Raw genomic sequence first — 21,655 nt, 5'->3', positions numbered from 1 at the left:
TTCTTCTCCATAATTATCTCTCCATGTGGGAGGAACGTCCCCTCTCCACTCCATCTCTCAAATCTACAATGAAGATGAGCTGGATCACTCATCCTAACCCTAATAACAGTCTTTTCCTCTAAAATTGGTGCTGGAGCTATTGGTTCCCTTATAATCAAATGCGATATATTTATGGCTTGAATAACTATCAATGTTGAAAGAGTTAAATTGCTTCTCACTGTTGTTTTAATAGACTGACGTGTTAATGTCCTTATTGTTACTTCATCTAGTTTCCCCAAAGCTTTGAACTCTTTGCTTGTACTTCCATCTATCACCACTAGTGTCAAATGACGTAAATGTAACTTACATTCACTCTCTCTTCCTACTCTAAACCCTCACTTTCAAACTTTTGATTATAAAAAATACACCTACAGTTACCTTGATCTTCCTGCTGGGAATTGTAAATATAGATACTCAATCACCCTCAATCTTCTCTTATCATTCAACAACGCATACTTTCTCAATGCATCTGCTCCTAACAGATCTAAACTCCTACCATATCTATCTTCCCACTAAACTCTAAAATGTCCTTCACCACTGTTCTCTCTCTCTTACTACTAACTTTGAAACTTAGCTTACTGTCTTAGAGTTCCTTCAACCCTAGTTCTCCTAACTTTTTTTAATCTAATGTTTTCTCCTAACTTTTAAAACCCTTTTTCCACTGATTTATTCACAAAATCCCTTTACCACCAAATTTTTAGAATATGTGATCGGGAAGTCCCCACCTGCTTCTGACTTCTTCACACACAGACTTGGCAAACGACTAAACATCTTTTAGCCTAGCCTGAAATCTCTTTGTGTAGGAATGTAACCCAGAATAACAGTCACCCCTTTTAACTTTATTTTCCAGACAGATTGTCTAATAGGCAGTCTAATAGATTATTATCCTTCCTATGATATTATCTTTTTAAGCAAATATGATTCCCAAAAACCCTATTCTTTTTTTGTTTTTATCCTCTACCAGACAGTCGTCTAGTGTACATCTTATTGTACAGTTCAATTTACACCATGCATCTCTTTCCCACAATGCAATAGGTATATGTTCTAATATTAGTATGTCTATTTTAATTTCTCCTTGATTTTTATAGCAGAGCTCAATTGGTTCCTTAAGAGTAATTAGCTGTTTTACTACCTCAAATCCCTATCCTAATTAGTTAATTTTACATAGTGAGATGTTTAACCTCTTTAGGCTGAACACAGATAAAAGCTTTTCCACTATTCACCTCTCCTAGTCCTTTGTTTTTACTTCAATTGTTAGATATTTTCTTCCTAATTGGTGCTACCAGCTGACACCCCCCTTCGTATCTTCTAGGCTCCTCTAGAATCCTTGCTCTGGACCCCTGTAGGGGTTCACCTGGAGAACAGGTGATTTTGACTGGCCCCTGTATCTTCCTCTGAATTTCCCTCTGATGTTTCCTCCTGACTTATTGCACTCACAGGTAAAGTGACCAATCTGTCCACAATTATAACACTCTTCTGAAAGTTGCTGGAAGTGTAGCTTAAATCTTCCTCCTCCTTCTAAGCCTTCTCGTCCTCTTCCTCTCCAATTCTGTGTCTGTCCCGAAACTGGCTGTGGATATGGATAACTGGTACCCCCCTTGGTGGCTGGTACAATTGCGGTTGGCCTTGTTCAGTTGAAGCTGTAGCAGTGATTGTTGATTTGGTTCACTCTGATTCTTCCTAACCAAAGCCTTCTCTTCTCCACCAGTTGTATGATTGAGTTTTCTGAGAGTTTCTTGATCCTGTTCTTTCTTGCTGTTGACATATCAGGATTCTTCAAAAGCTTATATTCTAAGTTCTGTCCTCGAAATATCATCTTCCATCATCTTCTTACTATTGGCCTTTCCTTGACCTCAATGTATTCTTCTCCTCCAATTCTTGGGATTCTTTTCTCAGCAGGTTTTCTTCTGTATCTTCCCTTCTTGAGTTGTTCATCCAGTTGTGTTACTTCTTCTAAACTATTCGCTTTATCCAGGCATGATAAGCATCGGTCTATATCTCCTTCTATTTCTTCTGTGCCAGTCCTTGTAGGATAAACTCCTTTTGAATACACAGCACCTTTAGTCTCCTCTTTATCGCTGTCTTCATCTGAACTCGAATCTCTTGTATCCTTCTTCCTTCAACTTCCATCAGAGATCAAATCTCTAGTATCCTTCTTTCCTCTCTTGCCAACTTCCTTCTGATCACAGAGTCATATCCACCCATGATCTCTTCTCAATCACTCTGATCTTCATCTTCATCATCTTCTTCAAGTTCCATCTTCCTTAACCTCACTCTTCTCTTCCAGACATCTCATTTTCTTCCTTCTGGAGTTTTGAATTCATCTTTATCGTCGTTTCTGCTTGTCCTCTCTCTATTATTCGTTCATCTTCATCTCTGATGCAATAATCACCCTGCTGGAGGATCACTGGAAGCTGAGGATAAACATCCCTAAGCTCTACTTCCTTCTCGTAAGGTGGGTGTCTTTTTGCTGATTCCGTGTGTGAGAAAGGTGTACTAACTTCTGCCATTAGTTTTTCTGTCGCCTTCTCTTCCTTTAGCATTTTCCTCTATACCTTTGTTTATCTTATCGCTGGAATCTTTTATCAGTTTTTGTTTGAGAATGAAGGGCAACTTTTGTTTCATTTGCCGGATAACCTAGCAATACTTTAGTTAAAGGATTACTATTTTCAACTATATCAACCGGTGTAATGACTTTCATAGCCTTGCTGTCCTTTCTCCCCATTGTAACTACTCTTTTATATTCCTTTATTGTGACTTATTTTATTTTAGACTATATAGCCTATGGCTTCCCCCCTTTAATTATTAATATAACCTAAACAACCCCAATTTTTTTTTTATCAATCAACCAAAATATGAATATTAAAAATGCAATTAAACTTTTTATTCCAATTTTTTTTTAAATTAAAATAAAAAATCAATTAAAAAATCAATTAAAAAACCAATTTTTTATTTCTATATCCTATCTTACCAATTTATCAATTAGTGGCTACCTTACCAATCCTAAAAACAAAGCCCTCTAACCTTACAACACTACAATTCCCATAAACCCCCTTGCTCTATAAGCACCTAATTATCTTAATTTTACAGAATAATGTCAGTACTCGATTTCCAACCCAACTGCAATCAAACCCAAGTGATGCCAGAGACTGCAAAATGCAAATTGTATTCAAATGATCAGTCTGTTGCCAAGCCTCTGTGAAATTGTCATAACATCAAATATCCTGTAGGGGAAGATTTTGCAAACAGACCAGTACCAAAACCTTTTTGACTCGATCCTCCCCCTGTCACGTGATGTCACGCAGCACCTCTCTTTCTTTCTCCCTCTCTCTCCTCTCGTCTCGTCCTATCGTTCCTCTCATATGACAAAAGAGCATAGAAACAGAAAAAGAATTTAGCAGTCATGCAATCACTGAGTTATCCACATTCAATATTCCCCCACTCATATTCGCTCTAAGACTTAACTCAGGACTAAATAGCTCAATAACATTTTTATTTATTTTAATCCGTCATTTAATTTAATTTATTATAATCCGTCAACATATATCTAATTTATAAATTCACTACATCTCAACAAATAGTTTCATTTTCAAACAACAGCCGCTTTAAAACTAGAAGATTCGTGTTAAAATCTCTCCTCTTTGTTCCCTCGTCTATGTCTCTGTCTCCCCCTGCAGCCCAGTCTAACAGAAATATGACCCATTTACCCACAATCCCGTGTTGTAGTTTTAGCAACCAACGTGTTGTAGTCTAGTAAAATCCCACGCATGCGCGATACATTCAAAAATACTTTCTCAAACGCCAGCATTCTACCACAGCCTCTCTTTTTTACACGTATAGTCAAACAATAACACTTAACAGAGCTCACAATTGCATAGAACTCTGAATTCTACACACAAACATAATTTAAGAGGCTTATTCCATCGCAATGCCCCCCCTAAGGTCACCCGTTAGCATGTAGCACGCAACACAATTAGCATTTAGCATTTAGCCTTAGCCTTTATGTACAATGTGGCATGAAACACACCCCAGGTACCTTCACTGCCCTTTTTCCTTTGTTTATTTCTCTACCGTTTGTGATGCCGTGGGTTCAATGACCATCCACTGAGAGATTACCCCCAAGCAGACATCCCGTCGGATGAACGATGAGCAATAATCACAATCAGATAAATCTCATCAACCCGAGTTCTTTAGAACCCACCAAATGCACATTCTAACGCGCAAACGGATTTTCGGCCCATCAATAGATGGCCCACCCCGGGGTCTTAAATGGTGCAGTTCCCTAATGTATACGTATCTCTGCCTTGTACATCTGCCAATATCTGCCTTAATCCCTACCATCGATTGCTCTAAAATTCCAAGCCTACTCTCCCCCCTTTTGCCCTGTCTACCAGTGCAACAATTGATAATGATTAGCCAGACCCCCAGTTCTCAGCAATAACGCCACACGAGGCACATTTCGGTCCTAATGGTACATTTCTCCAGTGTACACAAATAGTATCCAAACTAACAAACTCCCAAAGCTGTGAGAAAAACTCACCCTTTTCTGGCCATGACTTCAGAACGAGTTAGCTTGGCGGCAACGAATGAAACAAAGAAGATTTGCAGACCAGCCCCACGTTGGGCGCCATTTGTCGTATCGAGTAAATGCTGGCAATTATTGCTGATAAACAAAGGAGTCCGCTCATACTGAACCTTTGATCATAAGTTTTATTCATATCACAAGCTTTCAGCATGAGTTACAGGAGTCAAGATCCCCCGGAGAGCAGTGTCCTCGAATTGTAATGGCTGCTCTGCTTTCCTGTGCCTCCAGCATATACTTATAAACAATGTAAAAATATGGGTTGCTCCCTCTGCGGTCCAATCACCTGTCTCCCCTGGGGCGTCACCCTACAACTGGCTACTTTTGACCTAACATAAACAACATTCCATTTCTTCATGAAAAACATTAACAAAGACATAATCCTAATACACTACACCAGCTCTCTTCAGGTCATTGACTACAGTGTAGTTCTGGGCTGATCCCAGAACTACTGATCCCTCACCTTCCTCATGATCATTGATGCCCCACGAGGTGAGATCTTGCATGGAGCCCCAGACCGAGGATGATTGACCATCATCTTGAACTTCTTCCATTTTCTAATAATTGCGCCAACAGTTGTTGCCTTCTCACCAAGCTGCTTACCTATTGTCCTGTAGCCCACCCCAGCCTTGTGCAGGTCTACAATTTTATCCCTGATGTCCTTACACAGCTCTCTGGTCTTTGCCATTGAGTGGAGAACAGGAGGGCTTCTTAAAGAAAAACTAACAGGTCTGTGAGAGCCGGAATTCTTACTGGTTGGTAGGTGATCAAATACTTATGTCATGCAATAAAATGCAAATTAATTACTTAAAAATCATACAATGTGATTTTCTGGATTTTTGTTTTAGATTCTGTCTCTCACAGTTGAAGTGTACCTATGATAAAAATTACAGACCTCTACATGCTTTGTAAGTAGGACAGGGTTCTTCAATTCCGGTCCTGGAGGGCCGAAACACTTCTGTTTTTTATTTCTACCTGGTAGATAATTGCACTCGCCTGGTGCCTGTATGACCTCCCTACAACGCCTGGGCATGCTCCTGATGAGGTGGCGGATGGTCTCCTGAGGGATCTCCTCCCAGACCTGGACTAAAGCATCCGCCAACTCCTGGACAGTCTGTGGTGCAATGTGGCGTTGGTGGATGGAGCGAGACATGATGTCCCAGATGTGCTCAATTGGATTCAGGTCTGGGGAACGGGCGGGCCAGTCCATAGCATCAATGCCTTCCTCTTGCAGGAACTGTTGACACACTCCAGCCACATGAGGTCTAGCATTGTCTTGCATTAGGAGGAACCCAGGGCCAACCGCACCAGCATATGGTCTCACAAGGGGTCTGAGGATCTCATCTCGGTACTTAATGGCAGTCAGGCTACCTCTGGCGAGCACATGGAGGGCTGTGCGGCCCCCCAAAGAAATGCCACCCCACACCATGACTGACCCACCGCCAAACCGGTCATGCTGGAGGATGTTGCAGGCAGCAGAACGTTCTCCACGGCGTCTCCAGACTCTGTCACGTGCTCAGTGTGAACCCGCTTGCTACCACTAGAGTGAAAGCACCGCCAGCATTCAAAAGTGACCAAAACATCAGCCAGGAAGCATAGGAACTGAGAAGTGGTCTGTGGTCACCACCTGCAGAACCACTTCTTTATTTGGGGTGTCTTGCTAATTGCCTATAATTTCCACCTGTTGTCTATTCCATTTGCACAACAGCATGTGAAATGTATTGTCAATCAGTGTTGCTTCCTAAGTGGACAGTTTGATTTCACAGAAGTGTGATTGACTTGGAGTTACATTGTGTTGTTTAAGTGTTCCCTTTATTTCTTTGAGCAGTGTATATATAATAAAGTACAGGTTCCTAAAAAAAAAAGACCTAAGTCGTACTTTAAAGTATTTTTACTTAAGTACTTTACACCACTGCCTACCCGCACAGCATCTGCGAGCTGTTGGCTAGAGAGCATATGCCAAGACCAAAGTAGATACATTTGCTATTTAACGGAACAGTTTTTGTGATGGAAACACATTGAACATTACATTTTTATTTGGTACATAACTTAAGTGAAAAAGTACATTTTGTGTGCACTGTCATCAGGCACAGACTTTTATCAGCAACAATTCCGTTTGGTGGAAACACCACTGCGGGGAAAATATAAATATTTTCTTTATGTGGATTATAGAATATTTGCATGAACATCTGTCGCCAATTGGATGGAAATTTAGCTAGTGACTCAGAGTGTAAAATATGTTAAAGATTAAAAGTGTAATCATTGATTGGGCTTGCATAGAGCTCGCCAGTTTGTATTATACTGAACAAACATATAAACACAACATGTAAAGTGTTGGTCCCATGTTTCATGAGCTGAAATAAAAGATCCCAGAAAAAGCTTATTTCTCTAAAATGTTATGCACAAATTTGTTTACATCCCTGTTAGTGAGTGTTTCTCCTTTGCCAAGATAATCCATCCACCTGACAGGTGTGGCATATCAAGAAGCTGATTAAACAGCATGATCATTACACAGGTGCACCTTGTGCTGGGAATGTGTCCTTTTGTCACACAACACAATGCCACAGATGTCTCAAGTAGAGGGAGCGTACAATTGGCATACTGACTGCAGGAATGTCCACCAGAGCTGTTGCCAGACAATTGAATGTTCATTTCTCTATCATAAAACGTTGTTTTAGAGAATTTGGCAGTACGTCCAACCAGCCTCACACCCGCAGACCATGTGTAACCACACCAGCCCAGGACCTCCACATCTGGCTTCTTCACCTGCGGGATCGTCTGAGGGGGGAATGGGGGCGCTGAGGAGTATTTATCTCTGTAATAAAGCCCTTTTGTGGGGTAAAACAAATTATGATTGGGTGGGCCTATACCCACCCATGGCTACACCCCTGCCCAGTCATGTGAAATATATTGATTAGGGCCCAATTTATTTATTTCAATAGATTTATATGAACTGTAACTCAGTAAAATCTTTGAAATTATTGCATTTATATTTTTGTTCAGCCATGCCTATGGCAAAAATGAATGGGGAAAGAATAGGGTTTTGGAATAAACGCCGACAATACGGTCTGAGGGTTAACTCCGGCTTAGGAGATCTTTAAAGTTTTGTTCTATGAGATAATAGCAGGTTTGTGCTTTTCACAAAAAGTGACAGCTAATGATTATCAAACAAAACATATACGTTCTCCTAAGCCTGTGTTTACCACAGACCTTATTTTTGGCATTTATCCAAAATTGCCATTCATTTTCTCCATAGGCTTTCTCCAACGAACCACGGCGGAGTTAATGCCTACAAAAAGATGCCATTACCATGTGTCTTTTGAATGTCTTGAGTCCATTGAAAACAAAGGCTGTGTCTGAAGACATTACTACAGTAGTTAAGTTCTCAATTCCTCTCAAAGCACACTGGAGGAGAGGATCCAAGGTCCCCTTCCCTCTGACTTCCTCCTCCAATGAGCTTCGAGAGGTATGGAGGACAGAGGAAGAACTGGGTCAACGTTTGCTACGCAGCACGGTCTGTCCTGAACGACACTTGGTGAAACTGCAGGTATGTTTGCTCCCGTTTGGACGGTGAGGCGTGGCCTGATTTAATATGGGTGTGAACATCTGACGTCTCAAAACTCACGCAGCACACCGTATGGTATCTGCCCTCACCCTAATCACAACGGTTTTCAACTGCTCGTTCCATACAGTACCATTTCTGTTGAATTCAACGTTGCTGTCGTCACTCTATACATTTCATATATACTGTAAAGAGAAGTATTTTGTCCTATTCAGAAACAGTCGGAGTTGTCATTATTTATTGGTCACAGTTTAATAAGCACATAATAAAAAAGAGGATATTTACAGATTTAAAACAAAAATCATTTTTACACTAAAATACACACAATTTTAACTCACATTAAGCATGCTCCCCAAGAGTAGGAACCATACATAAAAAAGACAACAGTAAAGTGCATCATTTGAGAAACCTCCCCATTGTTATTTCTGATCGAAAGGGAAGGGAGAACTGCACTTTTCAGTCACACACACACTTCCTATTATGTGCAAAAAAAGTGACAAACATTATTTAAAAACATAAATATCCATATGGAGATATTCTGCCCCACACAGTTCAGACTCCAAAAGATATTAAACACACACATCCTAAAATGATTTTAAAAACACACTACAGACATACAGTATGCAACAATAAACATTACACATCCTAGAAGTCACTACATACATGATGCCCACAACACCCTCTCGCCCTGAACAGATAAGCTTTGTGTTAGCTATAAATCAATATAATCCATCTAGCCTTCCAATGATCCCAGAGGCCAGCATATTGTAGACCCATCTGATTTTCTACAATCTGCCAGGGAAGGTGGAGGGGCTCGGGGAAGTGGCTGGCGTTTGACCAGCTTTCAAATAGTTCCAGAAAGAAATTAACCAGTTTTCATCATTGTGTCTCTGGCGCTCTCTCTCTCAGACACACACACTGTGAGGATCACATAGTGTGGTAGAGGGTGCTGACAGTCCATTTCTTCAGCCTGCGTAGCGGGTGTGTCCTTCCGTACTGCTGTCGTGTTGCCACGGAGATCAGGTCGGGCGTCAGCAAGGGGGCGTGGCCAGAGTCAGGACGTTTCCCCTTCTGCCAGCCCTGATTGGACGTAGGAGAACACGAGTGTTCTGATGGGGTGTGTCCACTCTCACAAGGCCCCTCCGCTCTGTTCCTGAGGGACTCCTGCCTGCTGGTGGAGACAGAAGGACACAGGGCATTGTGGAATAGCACCCTGAGTTTCTTGGAGGACTCGTCAGCTGCTGCCGAAGGAGGGAGGGCTTCCAGAGTGGGTGTCACCGGAGAGGTGGGGCTAATCTCCCAGTCACTCAGGTCATTGGCCGACAGCTCTAGGCAGCCCAGCTTAGCCAATGAGGCAGAGCGCTTCATCAGGGAGGGCGGGGTCAGCCCAGCCTGGCGAATCCGTGCCTCCACCTCCCTGGCTCTCTGCCGGTCGCCACCCCTGACCCTCTTCTGCCTCGCCTCCACACCTTCCCCACACACCTTGGCTCCGCCCCCGCTCACCTGGCGAAGGAACGCCCCCAGCTCCCGCAGAGTTTCCCACGTCTCCCTCATGATGATGTCACCGGGGGGTCCTCGACCCGGGGGACTGTCCCAGTCTGTGCCCGACTCAAACTCTGTCACCCCCTCCAGACACAGGATATCCATGGATGAGAGGGGGGCGAGGGCGGAGCGTAGGGTAGGGTGGTGAGGGGTGATGGGGGTGATGGGGGTAGGGTGGAGAGGGGTGATGGGTGGAAGGTGGAAGGTAGATACAAGGCTGCCATCAGTAATGTTGTGTTTGTGCGTTTGGCCACTGTCTTCATGTAAACCTTCTCTCCAAGCCTCCTGTCCTCCATCTTCCATAGGACTACAGCCCCCATCCTCCTCCTTTTCCTGCATAGTGCTGACCTCTGACCCCTGCAGGCAGAGTGGTGCATTCTGGGGGTTGGAGTTTGTCTCTGGGAGGGGGTGAGAGGCAGGAGGGGAGTGTTCTCTTGAGTGAGGGAAGAGAGGGGAGCGACGATGGGGGTGGGTCGGGTGGAGGGAAGGTGGAGGTGGGGAAGGGGAGTCGTGCCTCATTCGCTGCTCCAGCTGTTGGGTGACGCGGCGCACAGAGCCCAACGCCCAATCACCAGAGTGAGGGGCGGGAGGAGAGTTGGAGACTGCTTCCATCTCTTCTGCTTTGTCCTTCACTTCCTCTTTGATATCCTCCACTTCCTGCTGTGACTCTGCATCTTTGCCCTCTACTTCCTGGTTTGACTGACCCACTTCCTGGTCCTGGGAAGCAGTAGGCTCATGTTGGCTGGGAGGGCCAGGGGGAGGGATCACAGTGTGCATCAAGGACTCCAGTTCTGTGACTATGAGGTGAACAGAGACGATGTTGTTCTGAGAGACAGAAGAGAGAAAAGAACAGCAATCAGTTAAAGAAAGTAAATAGATGTAGTCTTCTTGTAAGTTGGTAGCCAAAGATAGTTTCCTTAAGATCCCCTCTAACATCACTGGGTGGCGATGTCGGAGAACACAAAACTCACAACTGAATCTATTAGGTACACCCATCTACATAGTACTGGGTCTGACGTGCCTTTGCCTCCAGAATTCTTTGGGGCATGGATTCTACAAGTCAGAAACGTGCACTACGCAGTTGCTGCAGATCGGACGGGCCCATCTTAGCTAATATTTTGGGGTTTTTTTGCCCATAGATTTTGTTGTACATTTTTAATCACTCAAATATCACATGAATACACATTAGACATGGCAAAATTTATAGAATTGCAAGAATATGAGCTTTAAAACTGCAAAACGTTCTTTGCACCCCATGAAAAAATGTGAAGAATTGCAGGAAATAAGCTTTAACCCGCAAAACTCTCTCCACCAACAAGAAGGGTGTGAACAGTTTGTGTTATGAACAGTGCTTGTGCCCATAGAGATATACGTGGCGCGTGCGCGGGATGTTACCCAATGCTGGAAGGTGGGACCTGAGTGAAAAAGTTTAGGAACCCCTGATTTAGCAGACGCTGTTATCCAGAGCGACTTACAGGAGCAATAAGGCTTAAGTTCCTTGCTCAAGGGCACAGACAGATTTTTCTCCTAGTCGGTTCGGGGATTCGAACCAGCAACCTTTCGGTTACTGGCCCAACGCTCTTAACCACTAGGCTATCTGACATCCAGTTTTTAGCTGATAGGAGTGGAACCCATCTGTGACAAAGATCGACGAGTTGTGCATTCCGAGATGCCGTTCTGCACACCACTGTTGTACTGCACCATTATGTGTCTGTTTGTGGCCCGCCTGTTAGCTTGCATGATTCTTGCCATTCTCCTTCGACCGCTCTGCCGCTGACTTGATGTTTTTTTGTTTATCGCACCGTTCTCGGTAAACCCTAGACACTATTGTGCGTGAAAAGCCCAGGAGGCCAGCCGTTTCTGAGATACTGGATCCGGCGCCTGGCACCGACGATTATACCAGATCAAAGTCGCTTAGGTCACTCGTTTTGCCCATTCAATCGAACAGTAACTGAATGCCTCGATGCCTGTCTGCCTGCTTTATATAGCAAGCCACAGCTACGTGACTCACTGTCTCTGTAGGAGCGATACGTTTTCGTGAACGGGGTAATAAACTGTCCGTTTCTGTATTTCTGTATGAACATGCTTACTCCACTTGAAAGAGTCCAAGTTCTGTGTGGAACAGTTGTATTGCAACTACAGATAGTAAAATTTAAAATCAATGAAACACTGATTGCCTTTAGTACAGTGCAAAGACTCATGTCACAGGACTTGATCAAATTCATCATTAAAATAGTCTCACCCTCTTCCTCTCCTCGACCTCCTCCTCCTCCTCTCCCTCCTCAGTCGCCACAGCAGAGGGGTCCTCCTGCTGCTCCTGTCCTGGATCCCTGGGTATGGGCTGAGGTGTCTGTTGCAGTGCCTGATCAGAAAGGAAACGGGTCCTCCCGTCCTGAGTCAGACCCTGGAACTTCTCTCTGGCGCTGAAGAAGTTGATGTGGTCTGTGCTGAGAGCCGAGGACCCCCCCGCCCCGGCAGCAGGGTCCTGGGGGGGGGCACTGGGCTGGCTAATGATGAGTACCTCAATACTGGAGGGTTGTTGGGATGCTGAACTGTCCAAACATGCCCCAGGTAACCGCTGGTCACAGTCTAGTTTCTTGTCAGGCACTGGTGTGGACGGCTCTTGTGGTCCTGCTGTTTGTGTGCTTGTTTCCGGGGTCATCGACGATGACTCCAGCACTGATGGGGTCACCTGTGGCTGAGAGTATTTTTCCTTAGGCAAGGTGGTGGACGGCTCCTTGGCTTTCGGAGTCTTGTCTGCATCGGAGGGGGTTGGAAGGGAGAGGGGGAGGTGGTGAAGGGAGGGGGGTGGGTGAGGGCGCCCGACAGGCACTGTCTCCGCCACAGTTACCGTAGAAATGTCAGGCACCACGGTGGCCGCCCGCGGCTGGGGGAGAGGCGGGGTCGAGGGGTCCTCCTCGGAATCACACAGGCCGTTGGAGAGAGGGGGTGACGGGGAACATACAGACTCCCCCTGGGCCTGGGAACCAGTGGAGGCAGTAGTAACTGTTGCTGGTGAAGGCTTCTGGTCGCCAGTAGGAGAAGACTGGTCGCCAGTAGGAGAAGACTGGTCGCCAGTAGGAGCAGACTGGTCGCCAGTAGGAGAAGACTGGTCGCCAGTAGGAGCAGACTGGTCGCCAGTAGGAGCAGACTGGTCGCCAGTAGGAGCAGACTGGTCGCCAGTAGGAGCAGACTGGTCGCCAGTAGGAGCAGACTGGTCGCCAGTAGGAGAAGACTGGTCGCCAGTAGGAGAAGACTGGTCGCCAGTAGGAGCAGACTGGTCGCCAGTAGGAGCAGACTGGTCGCCAGTAGGAGCAGACTGGTCGCCAGTAGGAGCAGACTGGTCCCCAGTAGGAGCAGACTGGTCGCCAGTAGGAGCAGACTGGTCGCCAGTAGGAGCAGACTGGTCGCCAGTAGGAGCAGACTGGTCGCCAGTAGGAGCAGACTGGTCCCCAGTGCCTACTGACTGGTCTCCAGTTGTGGAGGTCAACAGAGCTTCAGTCCTAGTCTTCTGGTTAGTGTCCATGTTATTCTCTTGGGTAGCAGTAGTATTGGGCTGGCTACTGGACTGTACCACCTTCCCTGCACTAGAGGGGGTCCCACACTCAGAGATGGACCGCACCACCTGCCCCGTGTTGGAGGGGGTGCCCAGCGGCTGCAGCAGCTCCTGCAGTGAGGGGGTTGCGGGGCTGTTACCCTGGTTACGGGGATCGGAGCGGCCCAGGGTGTGGGGGTGTTGGGCGGTCTTACACAGCGGCTCGTGGTGCTCTGATAGGTCACTGTCTGAGTGGGAACGCCACAGCTTGTTGTGCCTCTGCTTACTGGGGGAGGGGGGGAGGAGAGAGGGGAGAGAGAGGGGGGCGAGTAGTAGAGAGAGGGGGGGGCGAGAAAGAGGGGGGAGAGGGTAGTGGAGAGAGCGATAGGGAGAAGTGGAGAGAGCGATAGGGGGAAGTGGAGAGAGAGAGAGGGGGAGGGTAGTGGAGAGCAAGAGAGATCGGGGGAGAGCGAGAGAAAGAGAGGGGGGAGAGTAGAGAGAAAGAGGGGGGAGTGGAGAGAGAGGGGGGGAGTGGAGAGAGAGGGGAGTGGAGAGAGGGAATAGTGACAGAAGAAGACAAAGAAAGAGGGAATAGAGAGAAGAGATATATATTAATTACTCATTTCTGGTAGGTTCCTCCTGTCCTTTGGGTGGTGGACCATTCTTGATACACATAAGAAACTGTTGAATGTGCAATTGCAATTCTTGACACAAACCGGTGCACCTGGCACCTACTACCATACCCCGTTCAAAGGCACTTAAATATTTTGTCTTGCCCATTCACCTTCTGAATGGCACACATACACAATCCATGTCTCAATTGTCTCAAGGCATAAAAATCCTTCTTTAACCCGTCTCCTCCCCATTCATCAAACACTAACATATCTGCTTAGAATGTCTTTACTGGGTATGTTGTGTAAGTAAGAGAGAATGCAGTCTTGGGGTGTGTGTACGTGTGTTAGCTAGTGCAGTGTGTGTGTACCTGGCCAGCAGTATGCCCTGGTATTCCTCTAGCTGTCTCATAAATGACGGGTTAGGTTTGGTGACGGCACGTCGCTCCTTAACGTAGTTGAATGCTCTCTCCAGGTCCCAGCCGTACTCCTTCATAGCGTAGGCTATCACCGTGGAGGCAGAGCGACTCACACCCATCTTACAGTGCACCAGACACTTAGCTCCCGCTTTCCTACAGGGACACAGACCGACACATTATTTAACACAGACACACACACTAGAACTGGTTAAGGGACTGATATAGGAGCACAGAGATAAGAGAGGTTAGAGAGACAGACAAAGATGGGAGAGACAGATATAGAAAGATGGCGGAGAGAAATACAGACCATCTCTAGAAAGATGAGAAAGACGTGAGTGAAAGAGAGTGAAAGAGAGTTGAGAGAAAGAGGAGAGAGTTGAGAGAAAGCGAGTTGAGAAAAAGAGAGTTGAGAGAAAGCGAGAAAGCGAGCGAGAGAGTTGAGGGAAAGCGAGCGAGAGAGTTGAGAGAAAGCGAGCGAGAGAGTTGAGAGAAAGCGAGCGAGAGAGTTGAGGGAAAGCGAGCGAGAGAGTTGAGAGAAAGCGAGCGAGAGAGTTGAGAGAAAGCGAGCGAGAGAGTTGAGGGAAAGAGAGCGAGAGAGTTGAGGGAAAGAGAGCGAGAGAGTTGAGGGAAAGAGAGCGAGAGAGTTGAGAGAAAGCGAGCGAGAGAGTTGAGAGAAAGCGAGAAAGCGAGCGAGAGAGTTGAGGGAAAGCGAGCGAGAGAGTTGAGAGAAAGCGAGCGAGAGAGTTGAGAGAAAGCGAGAAAGCGAGCGAGAGAGTTGAGGGAAAGAGAGCGAGAGAGTTGAGGGAAAGAGAGCGAGAGAGTTGAGAGAAAGCGAGAAAGCGAGCGAGAGAGTTGAGGGAAAGCGAGCGAGAGAGTTGAGAGAAAGGAAGAAAGCGAGCGAGAGAGTTGAGGGAAAGCGAGCGAGAGAGTTGAGAGAAAGCGAGCGAGAGAGTTGAGAGAAAGCGAGAAAGCGAGCGAGAGAGTTGAGGGAAAGAGAGCGAGAGAGTTGAGGGAAAGAGAGCGAGAGAGTTGAGGGAAAGAGAGTGAGAGAGTTGAGGGAAAGAGAGCGAGAGAGTTGAGGGAAAGAGAGCGAGAGAGTTGAGGGAAAGAGGGCGAGAGAGTTGAGGGAAAGAGAGCGAGAGAGTTGAGGGAAAGAGAGCGATAGAGAGAGAGCGCCTAAAGTCCACAGAGGTCAGACTCAGTCGGCCAGTCCAGTAGTGACTCACTTGGCTCTGGAGATGAACTTGTAGGTGTCGTTCCAGTAGGCCAGCAGGTCTGTAGCCTCCTCATCATACACACGGATGTTATGGTACTCAAACACACCTGGGAAGAAGTTGTCAATCTCCCTTGTCACGTTCAGAATATACTGCACACTGGGGAGGGAGGAGAGCGAGAGAGGGGGGTAGGATGGGGAGGGAGAGAGGATGGGGAGGGAGGGAAAGGGGGAAGGATACGTAGGGGAAGGAATGAAGGGAAGGGAGAAAAAGAGGGAAGGGAAAGAGAGAGATGTGGACAGGTTGTCATTATAGATGTGTAGGCAATGTAAATAGAATTGAGGTTTTGAATTTTATGAGCAGTGCAGTATGGGAGTAGTAGTTCTCCAGAACAGGCCTTACCCACTGTTCTGCAGCTCCTCCAGATTGGATGCATTCCACTCAGAGCCCTGTAGGGAAACAAAAACACTATGAGATCAGTTCCACTCCAGTCCAGCTTTTTTTCCCCCAATGTCCCTTTACACTTTTAGGTCAGGGGAAGTCGGTTTAATTGCCAACAATAATAACCAGTTACACAGTAAGTACTACAGCGTTAAGTACTACAGCGTTAAGTACTACAGCGTTAAGTACTACAGCGTTAAGTACTACAGCGTTAAGTACTACAGCGTTAAGTACTACAGCGTTAAGTACTACAGCGTTATGTACTACAGCGTTAAGTACTACAGCGTTAAGTACTACAGCGTTAAGTACTACAGCGTTAAGTACTACAGCGTTAAGTACTACAGCGTTAAGTACTACAGCGTTAAGTACTACAGCGTTAAGTACTACAGCGTTAAGTACTACAGCGTTAAGTACTACAGCGTTATGTACTACAGCGTTAAGTACTACAGCGTTAAGTACTACAGCGTTAAGTACTACAGCGTTAAGTACTACAGCGTTAAGTACTACAGCGTTATGTACTACAGCGTTAAGTACTACAGCGTTAAGTACTACAGCGTTAAGTATTAAAAGAGAAAAGACAGGGATAGAATCAGAGAAGAGAATGGCAGGCAGACAGACAGACAGACCGACCTACAGACAGATCTACCTACCAGGTAAACAGTACAGGTTCAACAGATGTGTACAGTCAGTAACCACAACCTGGTGATGCACCTGGCGCCATGTTAACCCCTCATCATACTCACTGGGACCCTCACTGACAGACAGACAGACAGACCTACCAGGTAAACATGGTCGAATATCTCAGTGGGACTGTCCATCTGGCCCAGGATCAGGATCATCTCGTTGTCTATGTACTCCTTAAACTCACACAGGTTACACACCATGTGCACCTCCAGCTCTGTGCGGATCTGGACGGAACACACGGGTTAAATGCTCATACACATGACGTGCATTTCCACCACGGGACTAACAGAGAATATATAACCTATGACAGCATGTTCTGAACACACACCTCTTTGCAGGTGACATTCTCCAGGTCTTTCTGCATCATGATCTCTCTCAGACGAGTCTTGATCAGCCGCTCCGTCCTCTCTCTCTCTGTCGGCCTGGAAACACACAGCAGGCAGTGGAAGTGTGTGAGATCACCCTCCCTCCTTGACTTCAAACGAGACGCGGACCCTTCCATCTTTCTTTCTTAACCCCTCCCACCTCCACCCTTTTTCAGGCCATAAACCAGAGGTATATAATATTGTGTGGTATATACCTGTGAATGTGTAGTGGCGTGTGCGTTGTGTAGTGGACACGACTGTGGTAAAACAGCTCAGGGAATGTAACAGTGGCTCTGTGCTAGCTTGTTACATTTCCAGCACCACCGTGAGATTTCAACAATAACTATTTCAAGGTCACTTTCAGGTCCATAGAAACAGCACTGATGTTAAAATCCTCCCTCTTAATCCACGTTCACCCAATTAGACAGTTAAACAAGAACTTGATTCATGACAGATAGTTAGCCCTGAGGACCAGAGCTTGTACATGAGCTCTTTGCAAAACGTTATGGGAAGACTCGTGGTGCTGGTTGTAGCTCAGTCAACATCTGAACAATACATGTAGCTAGGAGCTACACACGTTTTGTTTTACTGTGCATCGGTTTTTATGTGTTTATCATGGGACCTCAAGTGATTAACATTTCCAATGTAGTGATTACACATGGCAAAACACTCCCGATCTAAGGCACTGCATCTCAGTGCTAGAGGCGTCATTACAGACCCTGGTTCGATTCCAGGCTGTATCACAACCCATAGGGGCGGCGCACAATTGGCCCAGCGTCGTCCGGGTTTGGTCGGGGTAGGCCGTTATTGTAAATAAGAATTTGTTCTTAACTGACTTGCATAGTTAAATAAAGGTAAAAGAAAAAAAAAAAAAAAAAAAGAGTCCCACACGTTATGTAGTGTGTTTGTGACACTCACATGCCAGAGAACAGCACGGGAGAGTCGGCACGATGTGATTGGACGTCCTGCATGGCGTTCCACTCGTTGATGCGTGATTGGTCAGAGGAGACCCGGCTCTGGTAGTAGCTGACCCAGGTCAGGAACAGGCTGCCGGGGTAGTAGTTATGGCAACGAGCCACCTCACACGCCTTGTGGAGCGACTGCAGAGCAGACCTGGGAGAGGAGAGAGGAGAGAGGGATGGAGAGACAGCGGGTAGAAGGGGGTGAGAATGTGACATTGATGAGAAGATCAAGGTAAAATAACAAAGAAGAGGTGTATCAGACATTAAAGCTAGCATAGTGGAAACAAACCAGTAACAAATATACTCACCACATGGCCTGCACTGACACAGGCTTGAATACATGGATCCTGTTATCAGTGGACACACTGAAACCCCTGAGAGAGAGAGAGTCAAATAAGCACTCAAGAATTTACAAAAGGTCCCTTTTTCCTCAAACTCCTCTGAACCACACATCTGTGGAGATGAGCGTGTTCCTGTCAGTGTGGTGTGTATGTGAGAGAGACATTCTTACCCGTCTCCATCCAGGTGTATCAGTGAGTCGCTCCATAGGGGGAGAACCAGCCCCACCGAGCACGAGCTGGAAGAGCCACACAAAATAAGCTTGTGTTACTACACCACGTTGCTCTACGATAGTCCATGCTCAATACGATCTCTGAGTCCACACACGCACACACACCTGTCTGCAGGGCTGAAGTCCATGCCCAGCACCAGGCTCTCCTCTGTGTCCTGGCGGCCGTTAGTGGAGACCACCACCATGTAGCGAGTCCCCTGGTATAAGGTACTCTCCAACCGTACAGCCTAGAGAGAGGAGAGAGGGAAGGAGAGAAGTACAGAGAGAGTAAAGAAAAGGAAGTGTGAAGACCAGATCTTGATCATGCAGGTGTGTGTGCTCACCAGTTTGATGTTGTCCTCTGGTCGGAGGAGAGTGAACATGGTCTGCAGGTGCTGCTGGAGGTCACCTGGAGACACACACACACACTCTTAACACTGCGCTCTATGTGTACCCATGATAACCACCACCACACTGTACCATTCCTCAGTATAGCATCCTTATGGCATTTACAGTATAATTAGCATAGCTGCTCATTAGGAAATGCTAAATCAGCTAATGTCTTCTCTCTGTCACACTAATGCTTTATCACTGGCATATTTTCATTCGTCTTTCCCCTAATTGAAACGTGAATTAGGGAGTTTCTCATGGCCACAGTGCTTTGCTTGCTCTTTGCGGTCTAGGCCAGGTAACTGGTAAACACTTGGTGACAACTGCTGACGTCAAAAAGAGCTTTATCAAATACATTTGATTGATTGATCTGGACATGAAGCTACCATGCTCCGTTTCCCATAACGTCTGTACTCCGTACTGTACCTGCATGTTTGCTGCGGAGCTGAGAGAACCGGGAGGCGGAGGTAGGGGAGGAGCCATTTCCCCGGGGCAGGAAGAGGGCGGCGCCTTTCACTGTCAGGAAGCTCTCACTGATACTGGAAGAGAGCGAGAGAGAGACAGAGACAGAGACAGAGACAGAGAGAGAGAGAAGTGTAGCAGGACAAGAGGGAGCGATGGAGAGGAGGAAGAGTGTTAAAATGCATTCACAACAACCAAAACTAATTCAATCCTATTCATTATGGTAGAACCCCCCAGTCTGCTGGCCCTGAGGCAGGGCAGTGTAACTGAGGAATAACAGGGAAAAGAAGAGGTCCCATAGAGAGCGAGAGCAAACAGTCAGAGGGGAACAAAAACAGAACATCCCGTGCCCCCGACTCTTTTCCAGGTTCCAGCACACCACTACATATGGGTTGTTGTGTGATGACAAAGTGTGACCTATTAGATGGATCTGTTCCGGAGTGCCATAATGTGAGAAGATGTTCTCTTAAAACGAACGTGTGTGTGTGTGTGTGCAAGCGTGGGAAGAAACGCTAGTGGGCGTGGTGTTTGGCCGGAGCGATGTGATGGGGATGTCAGGCCCATCACTGAATACCTACAGTAACGACAAATGTTTTATTTCTTTATCTTAAAATCAGAAATATGACTTAACAGTACAGAGGACTAGGCCTACTCACTGGCTGCGTCCCAATGTTACTTTTGACCAGGGCTCATAGGGCTTTGGACAAAAGTAGTGCACTATATGGGGAATAGGGTTCCATTTGGGACAAGCACTCTGTAAAGTAATCTAGTGTACTCCCAACTCTGTCTACTTGTGGTGGGCTTTCATGTTCTCTGCTGAGAACAGCAGTTTTATCCTGCAGGCTGAAACTGGCCTCACTCAGTTCTAAAAGGCATTCATGTACTGGTCTGCAGTAGAATACAGTACTGAAGGTACAGTACTGGTCTGCAGTAGAATACAGAACTGAAGGTACAGTACTGGTCTGCAGTAGAATACAGTACTGAAGGTACAGTACTGGTCTGCAGTAGAATACAGAACTGAAGGTACAGTACTGGTCTGCAGTAGAATACAGTACTGAAGGTACAGTACTGGTCTGCAGTAGAATACAGAACTGAAGGTACAGTACTGGTCTGCAGTAGAATACAGTACTGAAGGTACAGTACTGGTCTGCAGTAGAATACAGAACTGAAGGTACAGTACTGGTCTGCAGTAGAATACAGTACTGAAGGTACAGTACTGGTCTGCAGTAGAATACAGTACTGAAGGTACAGTACTGGTCTGCAGTAGACTACAGTACTGAAGGTACAGTACTGGTCTGCAGTAGAATACAGAACTGAAGGTACAGTACTGGTCTGCAGTAGACTACAGTACTGAAGGTACAGTACTGGTCTGCAGTAGAATACAGAACTGAAGGTACAGTACTGGTCTGCAGTAGACTACAGTACTGAAGGTACAGTACTGGTCTGCAGTAGAATACAGAACTGAAGGTACAGTACTGGTCTGCAGTAGACTACAGTACTGAAGGTACAGTACTGGTCTGCAGTAGAATACAGAACTGAAGGTACAGTACTGGTCTGCAGTAGACTACAGTACTGAAGGTACAGTACTGGTCTGCAGTAGAATACAGAACTGAAGGTACAGTACTGGTCTGCAGTAGACTACAGTACTGAAGGTACAGTACTGGTCTGCAGTAGAATACAGAACTGAAGGTACAGTACTGGTCTGCAGTAGACTACAGTACTGAAGGTACAGTACTGGTCTGCAGTAGAATACAGAACTGAAGGTACAGTACTGGTCTGCAGTAGAATACAGTACTGAAGGTACAGTACTGGTCTGCAGTAAAATACAGTACTGAAGGTACAGTACTGGTCTGCAGTAGAATACAGTACTGAAGGTACAGTACTGGTCTGCAGTAGAATACAGAACTGAAGGTACAGCAGTGTTTCCCAAACTCGGTCCTGGGGTCCCCCCTGGGTTCGCGGTTTATTTTTTGCCCTTGCACTACACAGCTGATTCAAATAATCAAAGCTTGATGATGAGTTGATTATTTGAAATCAGCTGTGTGGGAAACCCTTAGCTACAGTCTGGGTCTGCAGCAGTGCAAGGGGCAGTGAAATCTGAGCTTTCAGACCAAAACACTAAATACCTCTGCCATGTTCTCTACCACACGTTACACAACACACCGTTTCTGTAGAGAAAATACACTTTTTCATACTCTGAATCTATGGAGTTTTAACCTGGGCAATACAAATGTTTTCCTTTATCGTGACAACACACCATCCTCCATAACATGGACACACACAAGAGACAGATGACG

At 46.1% G+C, this 21,655-nt stretch overlaps 1 protein-coding gene across 2 annotated transcripts in view; it reads right to left on the bottom strand.

Moving 5' to 3' along the window:
* Positions 1 to 8,404: 8,404 nt before the first annotated feature.
* Positions 8,405 to 21,655, bottom strand: part of LOC311100062 (uncharacterized protein) — a 47,126-nt gene continuing 33,875 nt past the window's right edge. For both annotated transcript variants that reach the window (XM_084140805.1, XM_084140804.1), the window contains 13 exons: positions 19,323 to 19,435; positions 18,851 to 18,915; positions 18,633 to 18,754; positions 18,468 to 18,533; positions 18,265 to 18,330; positions 17,913 to 18,107; positions 16,958 to 17,051; positions 16,725 to 16,853; positions 15,907 to 15,953; positions 15,517 to 15,663; positions 14,243 to 14,443; positions 11,968 to 13,546; positions 8,405 to 10,550 (listed from right to left, as the gene is read on the bottom strand). In XM_084140805.1, the coding sequence (XP_083996931.1) occupies positions 9,111 to 10,550; positions 11,968 to 13,546; positions 14,243 to 14,443; positions 15,517 to 15,663; positions 15,907 to 15,953; positions 16,725 to 16,853; positions 16,958 to 17,051; positions 17,913 to 18,107; positions 18,265 to 18,330; positions 18,468 to 18,533; positions 18,633 to 18,754; positions 18,851 to 18,915; positions 19,323 to 19,435 (4,264 nt within the window). In that variant the 3' untranslated portion in view covers positions 8,405 to 9,110. The remainder of the gene's footprint in view (positions 10,551 to 11,967; positions 13,547 to 14,242; positions 14,444 to 15,516; positions 15,664 to 15,906; positions 15,954 to 16,724; positions 16,854 to 16,957; positions 17,052 to 17,912; positions 18,108 to 18,264; positions 18,331 to 18,467; positions 18,534 to 18,632; positions 18,755 to 18,850; positions 18,916 to 19,322; positions 19,436 to 21,655) is intronic.

This window comes from Coregonus lavaretus, assembly GCF_964263955.1.
Source record: "Coregonus lavaretus genome assembly, chromosome: 24".
NCBI classification, from domain to species: domain Eukaryota; kingdom Metazoa; phylum Chordata; class Actinopteri; order Salmoniformes; family Salmonidae; genus Coregonus; species Coregonus lavaretus.
This window is presented reverse-complemented; position numbering and strand designations above follow the sequence as displayed.